The sequence below is a fragment of the Ambystoma mexicanum genome, chromosome 14 (genome assembly GCF_040938575.1).
Source record: "Ambystoma mexicanum isolate Mex_15411 chromosome 14, UKY_AmexF1_1, whole genome shotgun sequence".
Lineage (NCBI taxonomy): Eukaryota > Metazoa > Chordata > Amphibia > Caudata > Ambystomatidae > Ambystoma > Ambystoma mexicanum.
This window is the reverse complement of record NC_090940.1, coordinates 225,627,301-225,648,412: the sequence shown is the minus strand read 5'-3', so window position 1 is coordinate 225,648,412 and position 21,112 is coordinate 225,627,301. Positions and strand designations below refer to the sequence as shown.

Sequence of the window (21,112 nt, the reverse complement as noted above, 5' to 3'; positions counted from 1 at the left end):
TGTGTGATTAAGCAAGTTTGGATGTCCTAAAATCTTGAATCTAGTGCATCTAAGCCTTTTGCCTTCACTGCTACCTGTACCTGGCTAGTGACTTCCTCACAGTTGTCCACAAGACTGCATGTATGCTGAGAGCTGCCGGGCAAGGATGGAATGCAGAAATTGGTGTAGCTCTAATGAGCAGCAGAATGTGTTTGCTTGTTCTTTAAACCGCCACGAGGTACCGGGACCTTGGCATGCAGAACCAAGCTTTCATTTTGAGCCGTAACAGTGGTCACTCTCTGGGTAGGCGTGCCTTTACAATATGCGCAGTTGGACGGGTTTGTGCTAGAGGTGAGTGATGGAGTTGTAAAATGGGGACATAAACCAGGGACACTGAGACAACGATACAAGTATTTTGACATTAAGAGCCTAGGGCTAGTATTTACATTCTAACGGGTTACGTAGCGCAATTGCTTTGATGTTCGCGGGAGAAGAATTTCCCTTGTGTTGTGACCACAAAAGTGATGGGTGGAAGGTTTTGCATGAATCTATACCACTGGCATTGCTCTGGGCAAGCTTCGACACCACTGTTTTTTAGCCTGTCTGCGCCATTGCAAAAAGTGTCCAGCCATATGCAAATCAGTATGGTACTGCCACCAATGGTAGCAGCCCAGCCCGAACTGCTAGACCAGGTCCCCTCTGCACGGAAACGCAAGCGGGACGGGTATGCCCAGACGTGGGTCCCGAGTCTGCCGGGCCTAGAGACCCAAGCTAGTCCTCACTGATGATGCCCAACAAGGCTGAAACATGTCTGGGGATGCTTGTGGTCTCGTGCATAAGGGATGTGACCTAGTAGTTCGGGCTGGACCGCCCCTTTTGGGGTAGGACCAAGCCTGATTTGCATATGGTTTTTCCTCTTCTGCAATGGTTTGGCAGACTGAAAAACGATGGTCTGGAGGGTTGCCCAGAGCTTTGCCCGTGGTTGTGATTTATTCAAAACCTTCCAGCCATCACCTTTTCATTTTGCTAAAGTCACCCCGAGTGGGACGGGTATGCCCAGACGTGGATCCCGAGTCTGCCGGGCCTAGAGACCCAAGCTACTCCTCACTGATGACGCCCAACAAGGCTGAAACATGTCTGGGGATGCTTGTGGTCTCGTGCAGAAGGGATGTGACCTAGCAGTTCTGGCTGGACCGCTCCTTTTGGGGTAGGACCAAGCCTGATTTGCATATGGTTTTTCCCCTTCTGCAATGGCTTGGCAGACTGAAAAACGATGGTCTGGAGGGTTGCCCAGAGATTTGGCCGTGGTTATGATTTATTCAAAACCTTCCAGCCATCACCTTTTCGTTTTGCCCCTTTCCCTTGTGTTGGTCAATTAGAGAAAAGGATCAAAAGCAGCAGACTGCACAGAGGCAGGGGTCTGATAGATTGCAGAGAGACAAAGAGTGGGGGGACCTAGCAGGACAGCGCAGTGAGAGTATCCAGTAAGGTAGCATGGTGCAAGACCGTGGGTGGATTTAAAAACAAGGATCAGGAACTTACTGCGATTTTGCCAGGGGGTCCATCCATTGTGGTGTATATTGCTTAGAGGTTGAGGTAGGATCATTGAAGGTTAAAAAAGAGTGCGTTTGAGAAGTTAAAGGGTGAGGAGAGGCGTAGTAGCATGAAAATAGGGGAGCAATGAGAGCGGTAGACTGTGGTTAAGAAAATCAAGATGTGGGTGTCAACCAAGTGTTTTGGACCGGGATCCAGTCTAGTGTGTTCAAAGTGACTGTACGTATAGATAGTGGACTATGTTTTTGAAGACCAGCCCCTCTTGGATTTTAGAGTAGTGTGTTAAGAGAGAGACCGGCCTAAAAAGAGTTGTTGTGAGATGAGTAGAGAGTCACAGGTTCAAATTCCTTGATCGTTTAGGGGTGCAAAAGGATCAATTGGAGTGCAGGATGGTTAAAGACTCAGGAGGGAGAAGTAGAATAGTGATGACATTGTGGGGGAGATAGACCATGGGGAGAAGTAGGGAGAGGAATGGGGGAGATAGAAGGTTGGACACAGTGTCACATATGTTGGTGTGTTTAGTAGAGAAGTAGCGGCAAAGTCATTGGTGGAGATGGAGGAAGATATAGAGCAGTTCTTAGGAGGGTGGGATGGCTGAGCATCGCCTGCATGATGGGGGATACCGTACAATCATGCAGGTGGTGAGAGGAAATCGGTGTTCTGATTAGAGGTTCTTTTCAGAAGAGTCTTTTTAAGGTGAGTCAGGGTTTGATCTTTTCTCCTGATGCGCGAGCAGTGACTCATGTTATTCATCAGTAGCTGGGTGGCTGAGGAGAGCCATGATTGATGGCGTAGATGGGAGGAGATGAAGGAGCAGGCAGGATAATAATCCCTACATGGAGTAGGCCGCGCAGAGCCGAATTTGCCAAAAGTGAATTCATTAGAGTGAGCAAGTGAGGTTGGGGACCGACCACAACGAGATGGGCGATTATACTGTGGGATTGCGCGTTCACTGGAGGCCCCTCCTCCATACAAACACATCTATTACGTGTTCAACATCTTTGAGAAGGGTTTTGTTTTTGGCTGGCAGAACTCCACTTAAAGTGCCACTACCTCGGATTATGACATTGTTCTGTGATTTCAGCTTGGAACTACTGAAGCAAATAAGTGATCATTAATTAGCCTGCCAACAACTACACGCACTGTGCCAAGGCCTTATGCATTATTAGCAAAACATGCAGCAATGCTGCTCGCCGATAGCACAAGCGTTCACCCACGCCCCCCCCCCCCCCCCCCCCCAACACCCTTGGCTCCTAATCTCTCCTGCTGGTGAGGTCATTGCTCAGATGTTTGTGAGATATTTCTATTCTCATTTCTGGCTGGAGAGGTACATCTGGTTTTCCCAAAGAATGGCTTCCCTGTGAAACTGTGCAGAGGCCAGATGTGAATATGTGCAACAGTATGCCGACCGAAGCGCAAGTTCCTGCTGAAGAAGGGGCCGTTTTTGTCATTGCTTGTTGAGTCTTTCTACCATTTATTTTGCTGAATAAATGTTAAGTATATCCTTAAAGATTCACAATTTCTCTCCCAATTCTTGGTCTTGATTAGTCTTTCATCTGTACCTAATCGGGGTACCCCCTGCCGTCCTTAGGGTAAGTTGATATGAAGGTTCGTATGCAATGTTGTGGTGTTGCATTAAGCGCTACTAACTGTGGGGGGGGCCACTGAGATGCTGAGGCAGGCACGCGGTAATATACATAGCACTAAAAGGGACCATGAGAATTAGAGAGATGGGATTAGATGGTGATTTCATTGTTGAAGTTTTAACATGTTTTTTCTCCAGAAGGCCAACCCAGTACATGCAATGCTAGAAACAGACTATTGAAACAGCAGCTTGTTGCGTTCCTCGTCTTTATAACTGCGCTATGTGGCCCAGGGTGGATGGCTGGCGTGCAAACAGTGGGTTGCCTTGATCACTGGGTTTTCTCCCTGATGTGACGTTGTTTCTGACTATTCCAGGTGTCTCCATGTCGTCGATGAGCTCGGAGAGTGACTATGCCATACCCCCGGATGCCTGCTCCCTGGACAGTGACTATTCGGAGCCCGAGCACAAGGTGCTGCGAACCTCGTCCTATTCTGCAGATGGCATATGCAATGTAAGTGTGTGGTTCTCGTTCATAGCAAACTCCAGTTCCTCTTTAACCACCCCCTAATAACAGATGAGCAATTGCACAGCCAGGGCTTGCATTAAATGTCCACTGGACTGTTTTCAAGTCCGGGCTACGCCTCGGAAACCATAGATGGCAAAGTGGATACCACTTCCCATGTGTAAAGGTCCATCTGGAAGACTTGTCAATACACTTCGAGCTCCTCACACAATTCCATTTGCTGAAGGACCATCAAGTTTAATGGCCAGATGGAGCCAGCATAGCAGACCTGCCCATCACACTGCAGCCAGATGAGCCATATTTGATGATTACTCGTGTTTTGGCAGCAACACTGTGCCACTGGTTGCTACATTTCTAGTATGGCATTGCATCTACAAGAAACCACTTTTCTGGCAAAACTGACCCTCGTCTCTGATTTTGTGGCGGCTCCCAAAGTGTGCACACATCTGGTCTCCACCACCAGTGTCCTGGTGGAGGTTCCAAACCTGTTCGTTACTGAACCATGTGTTGTCAATTGGTGTCCCTGAGTAGATGTAGACATGATCATCCAGTGCAGGGTCGTCCAACTCCAAGCCTCAAGGGCCAGAAACCAGACTGCTTTTCAGGATATCCCTCACAATGTGCATGAGCAAAAATGTGCATACGTTTAGAGTCATTGTATGCAAATTGATCTCATGAATATTAATGAGGGGTATGCTCAAAATCAGACATGGATCCGGCCCTGAAGGCCTGAAGTTGGATTTAGCACATGCCAGCCACATCCTCATCAGTGAAGACGTCTTCCTCTAAGAAGGAGGTAGGGCCCAGTTGTATCTCCATCAGACCCATCAAATTGATGTAATTCCAATCCATCATTTAGCCACAACCAATGATGCTGAAACATGTTGTTGACCGAAGGAAAACTGTGTCATTACAGAAGGAGGAAAATGCATTGATCAAACTTTGTTTTAAAGTGAACTCTCATGGGTCCGTACGACAACAAGAAAGTCTGTTTGGGTTGAGAATACTTAACGCACGGACCACAGAGAGGGAGGATCATTGGAAAGGGTGGTAAGCCCAGAATCTTTCAGAAATAAGACAGGTGGCAAGATGCTGTCCAACATTTGACCATGAAAATAGGACCTGTCAATTGCATTACTGTGTGCAGCATAGACATTAACTCTGGGACAATATACGAGCATGAATAAAAAGTGATCTACTTAATTCCCAAAACAAAAGAAATGGGCATAGCTGTGAACTATCTGTCGGTATCCAAAGGGCTGAATATATCAGGCGCACAATGTGAATGTTTTGCTGTAGACCGGTAGAGAACTCCAGCCACTCAGCCTGCACCCCACCCACTCGTACCCACAGGACATCTTGAAGCGCTCTGTGTCGTGGGGCGGTGTCACACTTCTATAGCGTGCTCTAGGCCTATTAAAAGGAATCTTGCACATTCATTAGCTATATGCTATGCTTGGAGAGCCCTGCGTGTGCCAGAACTGCTAAAATAATGCAGACACGGAGGCCTGGGCCAAAACCCTCTCCTAAACCAGGAACAGGTGGTATTCAGTCCTTCCCAGCCTGCTGGGCATCAAACAGAAAACCTATGGCTTTTCCTGTTACTGGTCCAGCTGACATAATTGAAATATTGTGATTTTAATCTCCGAGAAACCTAACTTTGCCTTCCAAAGAAAACAAGCGTGCACTCTATGCTTCCACCACAACCCCGAGACGGTAGGTGTATGCATGCATGTGTGAGTGGGCACCTGGCCCTAGCTAATGCTCACGCATTCCCCTGCTCCGGTGCCCTGTCTGTGGGAGGGCATGTGAGCCATATTTCTGTATGCAGTGCACCCACAATGCTTCTGATGAACATATCCGAACTGTAAAGATTGCGGCCATGCAGGGAATGCCAGTGGTCCCAGGAGCAGGATCCGGGGATTACTATTTTATATTAATTTTCTTCTTATGTCATTTGATGGGTTGTTTTTATACCACTTCGATTTTTGAAGCTACTCTTTTCCTGTGGTGACTACACCCGTGGGGAACCACAGTCCATCGGCCTCTCCCGCTGCCCTAGAATTGTTGTTCCTTTTCAGTGACGTTTGGAGCCACATAAGAGTATGTTGCATGTTTTAGAATTGCATGAAAGCCCCCACATACTTTGGGTAATGGTTTTCCACGTGCACTTACATGGCTGTTGAAGGTGTTCAAAATTAGTTATCGCCCACACATCTTTCCCAGTAACTGTGTGGCGGTGCCTCCTTGAACCAAGCATACTTTGAGGTCCATGGAGTGGGTGTTGCTGGGCTGGTAGTTGGAGTTCCCATCCAATTGCACTCCTCTCGATCCAGATGTGCACCTCTGCTACCCTCAGAGCAGTTACATGGCATTGACTGGTATCACATGAGGTGCCCTTCACCCCCTCTGGCATCAAGGCCTACCTCCACCATAGGCAGATTCTCTGTTCCATTTAACCTTATAGGGACTTGTGTAATGCACCAATAGACAGGCCCATTTTTCCTGGGCGTCTACGTTCTGGAAAGAGGCGCACTGAGTCAGCTGAGGATTCCATCTGAGAACTCATGCCACACAAGAACCGAACCAACATCCTGAGGTCATCTGATTACTAGCAGGCGCCCGCTCCTTGAGCTTTGCAGGATGGAGCAAGGCCTTACTTCTACCAACCAAAACGGAAATTGTAGGAGCACTCTACCACTTCTCCGGGCCCCTAAGACCTCCTGCCTAGAAAAGGTATACAGGGGATCCCAGCCCCCAGTCCTTCAGCCTAAGAAGAGCGAGCACCACCCCATTACTCTTCATATTTTGTAGGGAGCTGGTGGGAAAGATTCCTCTTTTTGCAACTTTCCTTCCATAGTTTCTGAGGACCCTGTTTCTTTGTGCTCTGTTTCTGAACCGGTTCTGACTTTTTGAAGGGAGGTAAAGCCTTCGGCTTCACTTCTCTTGCCTTTTGCTCACATGTTCTGGGGAAACGAATCAGTCCATCTGGCTATCGGTACTGGGAGACTGTTTACCTGTTGCATTCTGTACTTTTTGACTATTGCACACAGCATCTTACAGTGCAGAGCAATGGGGATACCTTTACACTTGGGATTTTTGGTTACTTTTATATGTGCCTAAAGACAAGCTGGTGGCAGCAGAATCATTTTTACAATGGTTGCATTGTTTTTAGTGTGCACATTCGCGTTTACTGCATATGGCTAGTGCCCTAAAATAGCTGTGCCGCCGAATGTATTCTTGCTTCTTTGACCATATTGTGGTTCGGCCTTCTTCCTGCCTCGCCAGGTCAGGAAATCTCTTATAAGGTCTTGCACTTAATGGAGCACGGCCAACCCACCTAACCCCTATCTCTGACCAATGCGCACCCGCATTCTGCTCTGTCCCAACATTCTACGTACCTGGACACCGGTCCCCGAGGACGTTCACCATAAGCGCGTTGAGACCATACTAATGGGATTAAGGCGCTATATAAATGACAAACTACTACTACTATTTGACCGCGAAAGCTGCTGCTTTCACGGGCTAGGGATGCCTTTGTGTGTATGAGGCCCAGGAAGGGTGTGGGACCTTCTGGTCCCACTCCACATCCATGGTGCCAGAGAGTCTGGGTGTGGGGCAAGAGCAACACCAGTAGCTCTCCCTGATTGGACAACTACTGGCTTTTTGAATGGTGAAGATCCTTTGGTGGGCTTGGACTTGCTTCCAGCATGAGTTTAATATAAGAAGAGGACTTGCACAGCAACTTCTTCAGATCAGCGTTGGAGCCAAGAACCCCTTGTAGTAAAACAGCAGACTGAAGATGGCTTCTGAAGACGCCTGGCATCCCCTTCTATGTCTGGCCCGGTGAAGCCCTGTTGGACTACATGATCTCCGAAGACTGCAATACTGCAGCCCTTGGACTGATGGGACCAACTAGTCTAGACGCCTTCCTGAGGATTCAGCCATCCTGAACCTTCGGGAGTGTCCCTGGACCACCCGGTGGACGGAGCAGCTCTCTCATGAGGTACCTAGCCAGAACCGCTGCTGTTCCACGTTTGCACCCGGAACTTTGGTACTCATGAGCTTGTGCCCCAAGTCGCCTTCCCTCTGAATTTCAGCATCCCAGCATCTAGAGAAGCTTTTGTGACTCAAACTGGTGGTTCTTGCATTTCATGCTCTCCGGGGGTTGCATTTTGCATCTGTACTGACTGGAAGAATCCTTGTACCCGCAGCTCCTGGGCACCTCTCACTGGAACCAACGGCAGGAAATCCAACCTTCAGTGACCCCCCCCCTCCCCTGAAGATCTACATTGGGAAAATCAGAGTCATGGGGGGAACGTAAATGCAGTGCATCTGTGCCCCCACCCTATCCTCCATAGGATAACTTTGGAACAAGTCCCTTTGTCTCCTAACCTTCCTCGAACCTGGGTAGTAACTACTAAAATACAAAATACAAAAGAACTTTTACTTGCCTTAGTAAAATTGTTGAAGAACGTTTCAATCCATCACCAATTGGTAAATTATACCTTACCTGCAAACAATCGTTCTGGGAAGAAGCATTGTGGCTTTTGTGACTTTTGGGCACAACACCACATTCTTCTTAAGGTTTGGACTGCTTAAGTTAGGGAATTAACTTGTCACTTGGTTCCAACATTACTGCATTTAATATACTTACCTGCTTGCTGAATACGTGACTTTTAATGCATTTATGAATCTATGGTGAATGTACATTTCTGATGTTTGTTAATCTGCTTAGAATCACATGCTGTGCATAGTCCGACATCCAGTGGTCACTGCGGAGTATTGCATTTTGTTTTTCGTAGTCGAAAAGGGGACGTCGACAAGGGGTGTCTGTAACACTATCCCTATGGTGACGTGCAGTGTACCCACAATCCCTCACGCGTCGAGGTCCCTTAGATTGTTTTTTTCCGCCCAGATATTGGTCGCCTATACGCGGAGCTCCTCGAGAGACATTGCAAAAAACTTCATTCGACCTTTGGTCGCCTTTAACTTATATTATTACTTACATCCCTCCTTCGGCATCGTAGCTGCAAAGCTGTTCACCGTTGATCAAGATCTCAGACGGCGGTGACTTCGACGGAGGAGGTTGTTCGGCGTTCGCCGAACACGTGGCCTGGCCTTGACGGCCAAATACAGTAGGGAGAGTGGGGGGCGTAGGACATTTATTGTTTCTCTTTGAGAATGCCTTTCCCCTCCCTTTCACATGTCACATGCAATCTGTTCCGCAGCTATGTAGAGGACACCCTTTAGGTTTTGCCCGCGTTGCAAAGGCAAATTTACCTAGAAAGACAAGCATAAACGGTGTAACGGTTGCTTGCCCCTCGACCACAAAGAAGACGGCTGTGCGGCCTGTCAGCTCCTTAAGCCGAAGAATTTGAAAGACCGTAGGGTCAAGAGGTGGGCAGCCTACACCATGTCTAGGTCTGATTCATCACCCGCCGCCGCAGAAAGTGACGAGGAATGTGACAACCCGACGTCCGTTTCGGAAGTCGTAGTCCTCTCTAAGGAGCGTTCACGCTCCTCGTCGTCCGTCCCTGGCCCCGACAAGCTCGGCTCATACCCTGCTTATGGGGATGAACACCCCGGCGACAAGGACGCACACAGAAAACACTCCCATAAACATACTACCCACGGCTCTTCCTCATTGAAGACGAAGAGAGCATTAGCGCCAACGGAGACGCAGGTCCTACTGGCGGCCTCCTCAAACCGTAAGAGTCTGAAGCCTCCCTCGCAACCGCAAACGCAACTAGCGTCTGGGCTACCCCCAGATAAGGGCACTATCACTAAACCGCCAGACGACGCGCACCGGCAGAGAGCGCCCATCAGCGTAGAGCAAGAGACGCCTGTAACATCGACGCCGGAGGTACCCTCAACAGACAGTTTAGTTGTCGAGAGCCTGGCGAGGATTATTTCCACCGATAGCCAGAGACGGACGGCGAAAGAGACGTCGGTTACCGCTCATAAGGTCCGGGAAACGCCGAAAAGGTCAGAAGGAAGGCAGGAACCGCCCGCTCAGTCGAGAGGGACTCCTATCCTACCAGAAGGCTTTTCAGAAGGCGAGGGGAACCTCTCTTCGACGTTATAGTATAGGTCGAAGCGTTTTCTAACGGAATGCCCTCCCTTCTCTCCCCCTGACCGCTCCGGGGTACCTCAAGAAACCCTAGAAAGACTCCAGTTCTGTATGGACAAAATGGAGAGGATTATGGAGACTCGGAACCTTCCAACACCCAAGAGATCAAGAGAGGGCCAAGTACCCCAGGCTGTTTGATCCCCCCCCCAAGAGGATGTAGATCTATATGACCTCACTGGAGAGGACCCCCACTTTCAGGATGATGACAAATTCTTAGGCAATGAAAGGGAACAAAACCTAGAGGAAGGAAGGTTTTGAACACAACCCGGATATGGGTGGGGGGAGCTTCGGAGAAGACCCAGAAGAAGGCGCTTCACAGCCCTGGCAGTCCCCATCAGCGTTTTCAGACCCTGAAGCCATTAATCTGTCCCCACCCAAAGACTCACCTATCAGGAATACATCTCCTATAGACGATCAGCCTACCTTTAATGCACTGCTACGCAAGTCAGCAACGCATTTCGAGATCGAGACCGGGGTAACTTCTCCTGACATCGACTTTGTAGAAAAGATCATTAAGGAGAAACCCCCTGTCAGCCAAACCATTCCCCTCCTCGCCTCAGTAAAGAGATTAATTATTCCTTCACTATCCACTCCCGCGTTGATCAGAGGGGTCAACCCGAGGATAGAAAAATTATTTAGTCCTTCTCCATCGGACCCGTTATACATCAGGGGCCACTCTGTACCAGACTCCTTAGTGATGACAAATACCAGGAAGAGAGCAGGGGTCCCGCTGTCAACTAGCGAGGCACCATCAGATAAAGAGGGTAAAAAATTGTATGCCCTAGGAAAGAGGATTACAGCCTCATCTGCCTTTTCCGCAAGAATTGCCAACAACAACTCTTTGCTGGCAAGTTACGCAGATGCACAATGAAGCAAACTACGTAAGGACATTGAGGAGGTAGTGGAACCCCTACGTACTCGTCTTCTACCCACTACCCACTGTGACTGAAGGGACCTTAGTCAACCAAAGCATCATTAAAAATACTCTGGTTGCTGCAGAGACGGCTGGGCGTTCCCTAGTCCAAGGAATCCTACTCAAACGCCATGTATGGCTACGCAATTCAGGCTTTAAACCTGAGACACAAGCATCTCTTATTAACAAACCTATAGAAGATGCAAACCTCTATGGTAAGGCAGTGGATGAGGCACTAGAGAACGCAAAGAAGGAATTTGACACAATCAAGACGCTAGATCAGATTTTAAGGCCTCCCAACAAACGTGGTTATGGCAACAAACGTTTTTTCGAGGCCAACGCCAGAAGCAACAACAGCAACAGCAATACTCTGCAGGTAACTGGTCCTCTAACCAAGGCACCAGTGGACAATAAAACCAAAGAGGACAACATCGTGGCAAGGGAAGAGGTCATGCTCCTACCCCTAGAGGTTCCCAAGCCACCAACACCAACACCAAATGACTCAAATATTCAGGTCCCCTCCCATGCTTCGCTGGTCGGGGGCCGGTTAACATCCTTTCTTCCAGCATGGGAGGGTATAACATCAGACCGCTGGGTACTATCAAACATAGCCCGCGGCTACTGTATATAATTCAACAGTTCCCTTACGTACAGACCCCCAAGGGGAGGACGCATGTCGCCAGAACACCTCGCCATCCTTCTTCAAGAAGTGGACCAACTACTAGAAAAAGGAGCTATAGAGGTTGTGCCTCTATCCCAGGTAACGGAAGGTATTTATTCAGTGTACTTCCTTGTAGCCAAAAAGGACTTAACCATGCGCTCTGTACTAGATTTGCGCCCAGCGAACAAATTTGTCAAACCTCAAAAGTTTCGTTTGGTGACTCTACAGGAGGTAATCCCCATGCTTTCACAGGGAGATTACATGACAACACTGGACATGAAAGATGCATACTTTCATATTTTAATGTTGCCAGCACACAGGAAATGCCTCAGATTCATGATAGAGGGCAAACACTACCAGTTCAGAGTGCTACCCTTCGGCATAGCATCAGCACCGAGAGTATTCACGAAGGTACTGGCAGTGGCAGCGGCCCACCTGCGCAGGTTGTCCATCCCAGTATACCCTTACCTCGATGATTGTCTCATAACAGGGGATTCTTACGAAGCATGCTTCTCAAATACCCAAAAGACTGTAGACCTTTTGTTTCAACTGGGCTTCTCCATCAACGAGAAGAAGTCCAGCTTAGACCTCAGCCAGATCAAACAATTCCTAGGGGCTCTAATTCGAACAAAGGACGGCCTCGTCTTCCCCTCCAACGAGAGGGACCAAAACATGCTGTTTCAAATCCCTCAATATGTGGCCGGTCGAGAGGTGACGGTTCGCAAAGCAATGCGCATACTAGGAATGATGGCGTCATGTATTTATTTGGTACCTCACGCGTGCCTGCGCCCAATGCAAGAGTGGCTCAACAGCCAGTGGTGTCAGGCCAGCGGATAAAGAGACGATCTAGTGGTGGTCTCGCAGGCCTTGGTTCTCTCGCTACGGTGGTGCTCAAAGGAAAACCTGGTAATAGGGAAACCATTCGCCACCCCCGCAGTGGAAGCCACTCTAACCACAGGCGCATCTCTCACAGGATGGGGGGCTCACCTATCCCATCAGACTGCTCATAGAGTCTGGACTCCGAGCGTAGCATCCAAGCACATAAACTTACTGGAGCTACTAGCTGTGTTCAAGGCACTGAAAGCCTTCCAGGCACACCTGTAAGGGAAGACAGTGATGGTCCCCACAGACAGCACCACAGCCATGTACTACCTCAACAAGCAGGGGGGCACTCGCTCTCCGGGACTGTCCAAGTTGTCCCAAAACATCTGGAAGTGGGCTCTCAAACACATGTTCCTACTGTCACAACATGTACCAGGGGAACTCAATCTGCTAGCAGACGAACTCAGCAGAGACTTCCCTCTGCCCTCAGAGTACGAATGGCGGTTACACGAAGACATCGTCTTCGACTTCTTCACACAATGAGGATTCCCAGAAATAGATCTGTTCACAACTCTGGAGAACTTGCAATGCCAAGATTACGCCTCCAAGTACCCCCAGAACCAATCCAAGGGGAGCGGTCCATCGATACCATGGTTAGGGAAATTTGTTTACGCTTTTCCCCCCCGACTCCCCTTCTCAACAAGATAGTGCACAAGATGCACCAGGAACAAGTTACCATGATACTGGTGGCCCCTATGTGGGCCAGACAGCCTTGGTTCGCTCACTTGATGGAGATGTCCCTATCTCCTCCAGTGAAACTTCCCTGCCCGTACAACATGCTGTCACAGGACAAGGGCAGGACACTACATCCATGCCCTCAGACCATGAATTTAGCAGCCTAGCTCCTGAGATCATAGAATTTGGACATTTACAACTCCCGCATGGAGATGCATGGACATTCTCAGGGAGGCTAGAAAGCTTAACACTTGTCACTGTTATTCTAGCAAATGGAAAAGATTTGTCATCTGGGGTAGGGGAAGGAGCATCAACCCAGTTGACTGCTCTCCCACACAAATTGTTCTGTAGCTGACTCACCTACTAGACTCAGGCTTGGTGTTCAACTCTATTAAAGTCCATTTAGCTGCACTTTCCGCATACACACGTCCCAATTTAAAGTGTCATGTTGGAACGTCCCAGTTATTAAAGCCTTCATGGAAGGAGTGAAGAGGATCCACCCTCCCATAGCTAACCCTGCTCCCGGATGGGACCTAAATGTGGTACTAACCAGGCTCATGGGGTCTCCCTTTGAACCCATGCACAAAGCAACACTTAAAGACCTCACTCTTAAGACTGCTTTTCTAATAGCTATCACCTCCATTAGGAGAGTAAGTGAACTACAAGCGCTCTCTGTTCTAGACCCATTTATTACAGTTCACAAGGATAAGGTGGTTCTACGCACACATCCTAGGTTTGCACCAAAATGTATCTCTAAATTTCATGTCAACCAGTCAATAGAACTACCAACGTTCTTTCAAAATCCCTCAAATTTAGGTGAGAAGAGCCTGTATACACTGGATGTTCGCAGAGCAGTGATGTTTTATATGGAAAGAACTAGACCATTGAGAAAGACTAATCAGTTCTTTGTCTCGGTGGCAGCAGGAAGAGAAGGAGATGCAGTTTCGAAATCCACTATTTCTAGATGGATTGTACAATGCATCACTCTCTGTTTCTCTCTTGCTAAGAGAGAACTACTCTTCAAGCCAAGAGCACACTCCACTCGAGGCACCGGCGGGGCTTCCATAGCTTTCATTGCAAATGTCCCTCTTGAGTCCATTTGCAAAGCAGCAACCTGGAGTTCTGTTCACACTTTTACAAAACACTACTGTCTACATGCCCACTCTAGATCTGATTCCCCTGTTCTCTACTATTCCTTCTCACAACCCACCTCCAACTCCGGGTACTGCTCGCTAGTCTTTCACAGCATGTGATTCTAAGCAGATTAACAAACATCAGAAGACAATGCGTTACTTACCGTGAAAGCATTTCTGATGGTTGTATCTGCTTAGATTCACATGCGCCCATCCTTCCTCCCAGCTCGGATGGAAGGAACATAGACTTTCTTCTATATCTCTCTTTTCTGTACTCACTCACGTCTAATAGGCTCCCTCAGGGCAGAAAAAATACAAACGGAGGGACCTCGACGTGTGAGGGATTGTGGGTACACTGCACGTCACTATAGGGATAGTGTTACAGACACGCCATGTCGATGTCCCCTTTTCGACTACGAAAAACAAAATGCAATACTCTGCAGTGACCACTACATGTCGGACTATGCACAGCATGTGAATCTAAGCAGATACAACCATCAGAAATGCTTTTACAGTAAGTAATGCATTGTCATTTTTATTGAGTATTGTGCGATATCACCTGTTAGTTTAACATTTCGGCGTATGCAAAAGGCCTAGAATAAATAACTGTATTGATATACTTACCTGTCTAAATTGAATTATTGTGTGGACTCATTGAGGGACTCTGAGCCCACTCACACACTCCTGAGGATAGCAATGACTGCTCTCGGTTGCTACCTTGATTTGGATTTTGGCTAACCTATCAAAGATCCCTGTTCACTGCAACTATGGTGGCCTCCTAAAATCTGTCCACCAGGCCAGATTCTAGAAATTAATTTTAAGAGGAGCCACAAGTGGAACTGGATGGGGATCTCTTCGGGAGAGTGTGTGTTTTCCAGTGGGCAGGCTGGGAGAAAGCAGGAGGTGATTGGTCAAACCTTAAGGCAAAGGAAGACTGGGACGGTCTTGGTTTGTAGAACCCTCCGCTATAACCCTCCAGTTCTGGGCAAATATTAGGGGACAAAGTGGAACCCCCCACTATTCAGGAAGGAAATTGAAATCCCAGTCTTGCGTGTTGCATTTCCTCTGCGTGGTCAGTCTCCTCCTTGCCAGCATTATGTGAGGGCCCTACGCATGCCCCAGGAACAGCCAGTAATGATTTGGACCAATGACCCCCTCCCCCCCCCCCCCACTGAGCAGTTACTAGAGTTGAGGGAAACTGGGCGTCCTGTACAGAGAACTCTGTACCTGCAAAGTGGATTATGGGATACTTTACGTCACTGGTCCACTTGTGTGGAGGCCAGCAATGTATGGACTGTTGATATCACTAAGTGGTTTAAACAAAGGCTCATCTCCTGTGCAATGGCCCCGCAAACCTCGAAAATGGGACTCTCAAAGCTTTTCCTAAATTGGAAAGACTCCAGTGCAGTTGGGGCGGCCTGTGATATACAGGGTGTGCGTTCCAGGGACAGGCAGCGACATCTGGCTTCATTGGGTTTCTGGCCTTTGGCTACTCTGATGGGGCATTCATATGATTATTGTAGGCAGTTGAAGCAGTGTGTCCCCCTGTGCAATTCACTGCTCTGATTGGAGCAGGTTATTTTTAGAAGGACTTGGATCCTTGGAATCTGTAAATGATGGGTTGAGTAGTTGTCATAGCAGCGAGAGCATGGTTTCTCCGTTGCGATGGCCGTCACTGGTTGGTTCCTGTGGGTGCATGAGCAAACAAGGAAGGAGGATTTTATTGAGCAAATCCATGAGCCTTCAGTGCATTAAAATTGGACTCCATCTGGGCGTGATCTTGCTTGTTACTTTTTTTATTTATGCTGTATGTTCTAGTGTTGGCTTGAAAGCCAATGTTAATGAGTTCTTTATGGGTGTTAATTGCAATGCTGCTGATTGCTGAAATGCTAGCAGGTCATCAACTGCTGTCATTGTTCTAAGTTATGATGCTCTTGTTTACTTTCTGTTGAGGTTCTATAGTAGTCAGTTGATGGTCAGCAATCTCTGGTAGTGCTGTGCTGGCATTGCTGGGGGTCTTTATGTATAGTAACTATCTTAATAAAAGCCTGTTAACCCTTGAGTGTCCGGATAACCTCAACCTAACACTGTAGATCAGGTCCCCTGAAGAATCATCCACCAAGGGCAAGCCATTTTGGCCAGCCTGCCAAGATGCCCTTTTTGTGCCCTGATCAAACCGATCCGTGAGTCCAGTCTGCATTTTGCACTTTAAAAAGTAGCACCTCACACTTATTTATAGTTCTGAACTTAAATCTTATCTGAACTCCATTGCAGGGTCCCACATTGGTCTCAAATGCATTACAATTAAGATTATTGTAAGAATTGTTCAAAGGTTTAGTATTGGAACTTAATTCATGCGTCTATTTGTAATGTATACACATTGCCTTGCAGATTGCAGGTTTTAACAGTCTCGACTATAGGATTTGCATAATTCTACCCACAACCCCCTCCAATCCCCACCCATCACATCAGAAGGGATGTTTTTTACGTACTTACCATTGCATTGACCGTTGGTGATTGTTGAGAAGTAAATGTTCTTTCTTGGTGTGGCCTTATACGTTTTCTAGTTAAGGCCCACCGCCAACCCTAGGTGAAGGCTGATGAAATATATTGGAATAGTAAAGCATTTCTCATTGAAAATAAATGAAATTAACAAATCGAAATATTTTTGAAGAACAAATGCAATGCAGGTGACTTGCACAGTTGCACAAGCACAAAATGGTGCTTTATAAACTAATAATGCTTGTGTGGCCACATGGTTTCTTTATGAAACGTAGCTGTTGGTGCCTACAAATGATTTGTGCTTGTTTATTCTTTACCTTGCATTGTCTGCCATTGGTTTTAGCAGAGTTGGCTCTGGTCCAGTAATCCACACTCTGTACTGTACCGTGCTTGAGAGCGATCTTCAACCAGACTGTCCCGGCCTTGATATCCCACTGTGTGTCTTTCTCTGTTGCGTTATATGTTCTTTGTTGTTATGTAGGAGCCGCTGGAGAAGTCTGGCTATTTGTTGAAGATGGGCAGTCAGGTGAAGACCTGGAAGAGGCGCTGGTTTGTGTTGAGGAATGGAGAGATCATGTATTACAAGTCTCCGGTGAGTCACCCATTGAGGAAGGGCTAGTTCCTTAGTTTGATTTACAAATGAAATACAGTTTCTTTCAAGGTAGCACACAAATAAGAAGCAAGATAGTTTTTCAATGCAACACCATTATAATGTAGGAAACTCAATTAGAAGGCTTCTCTAAATTGTTTCGACTTAACATTTATATTATATAGAAGGCCCTAGTTTTGACTTCTCTTTTCTGGGCGTAAGTCAACAAGTTAGTCTGGAAGGCGGGAGGGATGAGAAACCAGACAACGACTAAACTAAGAATTAAACGTTTATTGGGGCTTAACACATGATGGGCTCGGGATCCTCTCTCGGGATTGAGAGTTTCCCGCATTCTTTTTCTCCATCTCTAGCTTTAGTTCCTATCCGTTCTTTGTTGCTTAAGCCTTATTGTAGGTGATAATGTGCTTCCATTAAGATCCAACAAATATGAAGGCACTTCTCAAGGAGCGTTTTTTAGAGCCGCGGAGCCTGAAATAGCCTGGCCTTTCCCAGTGACCCACAAAAGAGTCTGATTTTCGAAAGTCTTTTAGTCTCCCCTCCTGGATGTCTCTCTGTGCTAGTCTGGCCCTCCTTAACTCTGCTCCACACTCTTTATGCTTCCTCCCTCCATGGGTTCAACCCCTTCGGATTGGGGTCTTCCCTTCTCACCCCCTGCCTTGGGTCTAACTGGCATCCTCAAACCATCCTGTGCTGCCTTTCTCCTCGTCCCTCCTGTACACCTTCAAACTCCTCCTGGTTACCACCTACTCCAAATCTCCACTAACCTCCTCTTCTAGGACTACTGCATGAAGTTCACCAATCTCTTCCTCAATTCCTTCTTTCACTTCCTCCTTATGTTTACCAACCTCCTCACAATTTGCCTCTTCTACCTCCTCCTGATTTCCATGAATTACTGTTTCTAGCATGTCCTTGTAATCTCCACCAAACTCCGACTCTACCACCACCTCCTTCTGATGTTGATCACCTTCCTCATTTTCTTCCACCTCCTTGGCCACCCTCCTCAATTCCTTCTTCCACTCCTCGAAACCCTCTAACTTCCCTCCTCTTCTCTCAATTCCGGCTTTATCCCAACATGCTCTAGGATTCTCCTCTTAGACTGGAAGGAGAGAAGAGCCTGCCTATCTCCAGTTCCCTCCAAACGTGCACCAGTAGCTGTTTTGCAAACACCGGTTATAGGTCAAATGTTCAAATCAAAATGATCGAATGACAAAAGGGTTGAGTCAAAATGACCGAAATAAAGGGTCAATTTTTTTTTTGGGCGGGGGGGTGGCCCCCCAAACCCCTGTGTTCCTGTTTTTGGTGTAAAAACACCTTTTTTACTTATACTAAAGCAACAAAATAAAATACATAAAAAAAGTCAACCCTTTTGTTTTTGGTCGTTTTGACTCGACCCTTTTGTCATTCGACCATTTTGATTCGGACATTTGACCGGACACCGCAAACACCTACACTGACAGACTGTGAGCAGGGTCTTGTATAGCCCTGTAACCACCTCCTCCTTTCCCCCCTACCCCCTCCCCAATGGGCCAGACCCTCTCTGTGAGGGTCTGCACATGTGATGATGAGTTGGTGAGGGACTAGGATTGGCTGTGGTTAATGGGCTCACTAATTGACTGGGGGGGGTGGACCAAGTCTTTAAATGTCTGGTCCGCCATCTTGGATTTCATCTAGGTCGTTCCAGTGGCCTGCAGGGAGCTGTGGTGTGATGCTTCCCTGAATCTGGTGTTTTCAAATGCTAGAAAGGTCTGGATATATGTTGTAACCTCTACTACTTTCCTGCTAATTGCTGTGATTGCACCCACACTGTGATTGCCTGTAAACTCGCTCCATGGGCAACAGAGGAGGGTTTCATTAACACCTGAGTTCTGCTTGAGCCTGCAAGTGAGGTTCTGCAAGAATACGCAAAGGATCCGCCAATGTCTGTACAAGCTCCAGCATGGGCCATTGACTCTTCCCTCAGTGTGCTCTGTTTCCCGGGGACGGCTCGGACTCCCCATTCTTTAACGAGCAGTTTTGCTGAAACAGTCCTTCATAGAAAATGGGGTGTACTTGACCCTATAGTCACAGCCGTGCTGGAAAAGGGGTGGGTTGTAGACCTTTCCTCGGCCAGGGTGCCTCTTGGATGTGGCTTAAAGGGCCAGTGTCATTGTGGTGTTGTCTTGTGACTGTCCCCTGCACTATATAGTGGGCTGAATGGCGATGACCACGGGCTTCTCCCCACACCATGCCTGGCACATCCACTAGCTTGGGAGGCACTTGACTCCTCCCCGCACCTCACATGATCACCCCACTATAGGTCCCCATAACAAGACAGAGGACTTTTGTCACAGTATCCATTCAGAATCAAGTATGTTGCACTTGTTATCTGTGGATTTTCATTTATTTCCCTAGCCAGACAGAATCGGGGAGTACGAATAAGGCACAGCACCTTCTCGTGACCAATAAACAATGTGATTTTTTTAAAAAAAGGAACATTTTTAAATATAAATCTTGTGAATTAAATTTATTAAGATAGCACATAAGTGAGAACAAACAAAAATATATCTCTTTAAATTGCACACTCGCCGATCTTCCTTGTATATCAGGTTCTGGTCTTCATCCCGTGTTAATAGTGAGCATATTTATATCGCACACCACAGGCATTTCTTCCTTTTGATCTCTAGCAACACTATTTGAAAACCATTTCCCACTTCTAATCTTAGTCTGTCTGGATAAAGACACCTTTCTGGTAGCTTCTAATCTGCCTCCACTATCCATGCTACGGTATGTGTAGCGCTCTCCTTCCTTCCAATTGGTGGTCTCTATCCATGCATGAGCACTTTTGCATTCTGTGAGGCAGCTTATGTGGGTTTTTGTCTAGTATGGGTTAAATGTACCTTTTACATACGATCCTGCATTAATACTACAGCTACCTTCCTGGATGTTATTGATACAAAGTATCCTGTATGTACTAGAACAGTAACCCCTTTGTAGACTGCTAAGGTTGGTCTTCAAATGCTACTCGTTTATCATTCTGATTAGAGCAAGAATGAAGAGGGCAAGGGGATTTAAAGGGAGTAAAGGTGCTTATTATGCTGTGAGACAGCATATCAACCTATAGGTTGTGAGCGCGACGGGTGGGGGGCGTGACCAGTATTCTTCATCCCTTAATACCTTTGATTTGGTGGAGAGGGGGGCCCAAAGATGTGCGTGCCCAGGGCCCCAAAAGTGCTTAAGATGGCCCTGGTTGTAGGGGCCTGCAACTTGCGGCTATTCAGACGTTTTTGACTACAACACCCATAAACGTTTCTATTGACTATTCTGCCCAGGGTGGATGGGAGTTGTAGTTCAAAACATGAGGAGAGCCAGCAGTTGAAGCATCTGAGGATTTGAGCACTGAGACTTGTGAAAGGTAATCTTGTAGTAGCGGGCAGAGAGCCTCACCACCCATCGTGGTATTGCCAGAGATTGAGCCAATGATCAGAACAGAGTTGGTGGTGTTTGTGGCTATGTCGTTGCTCCCTGGGAACCGCAAACCTCCAGCTGGCCTGAGGGCCACTTCTTTCATGCAGTGGAATGCCAGAAATGTTTTGCATGCCGGATGTCATAGCCGGCCCTTCTCTTGTTGAACTCGATGCGTGCGTGGCTGCCACCAGGCGCAGAGGCCCGTCGCATACAGCGCTGTGGAAATCCTGTTTTTTCTCCCCACAGAGTGATGTCATCCGGAAGCCCCAGGGGCAGATTGAGCTGAATTCCTCCTGCCTCATCGTCCGAGGGGAAGCATCGCAAACTTTCCAGGTGAGCGAGAAGAAACTGTTTCCACCCGTAGCCGTTCCCAGCCCCTGTGAGTGATGCCGTGTGGGGGGTGATGACAGGGTGGGCTTCTTCAAAGGTCTGGGGAGAAGCTGGTTCCCTGTCGCATCCGTTAACCCTTCAGCGGGAAGTGTGAGAAGCAGTGCGGTGGTGCCCTGTCCATTGTAGCT

General features: G+C 47.6%; 1 protein-coding gene across 2 annotated transcripts in view; it reads left to right on the top strand.

Annotated features, from left to right (window-relative positions):
* PLEKHH1 (pleckstrin homology, MyTH4 and FERM domain containing H1) overlaps window positions 1–21,112 on the top strand; it is a 493,065-nt gene that overhangs the window by 299,335 nt on the left and 172,618 nt on the right. For both annotated transcript variants that reach the window (XR_011283967.1, XM_069638989.1), the window contains exons 11-13: window positions 3,493–3,629; window positions 17,022–17,132; window positions 20,841–20,927. Coding sequence is in view for 1 of the 2 variants with exons in the window: in XM_069638989.1 (XP_069495090.1) it covers window positions 3,493–3,629; window positions 17,022–17,132; window positions 20,841–20,927 (335 nt within the window). In the remaining variant the exon portion in view is untranslated. The remainder of the gene's footprint in view (window positions 1–3,492; window positions 3,630–17,021; window positions 17,133–20,840; window positions 20,928–21,112) is intronic.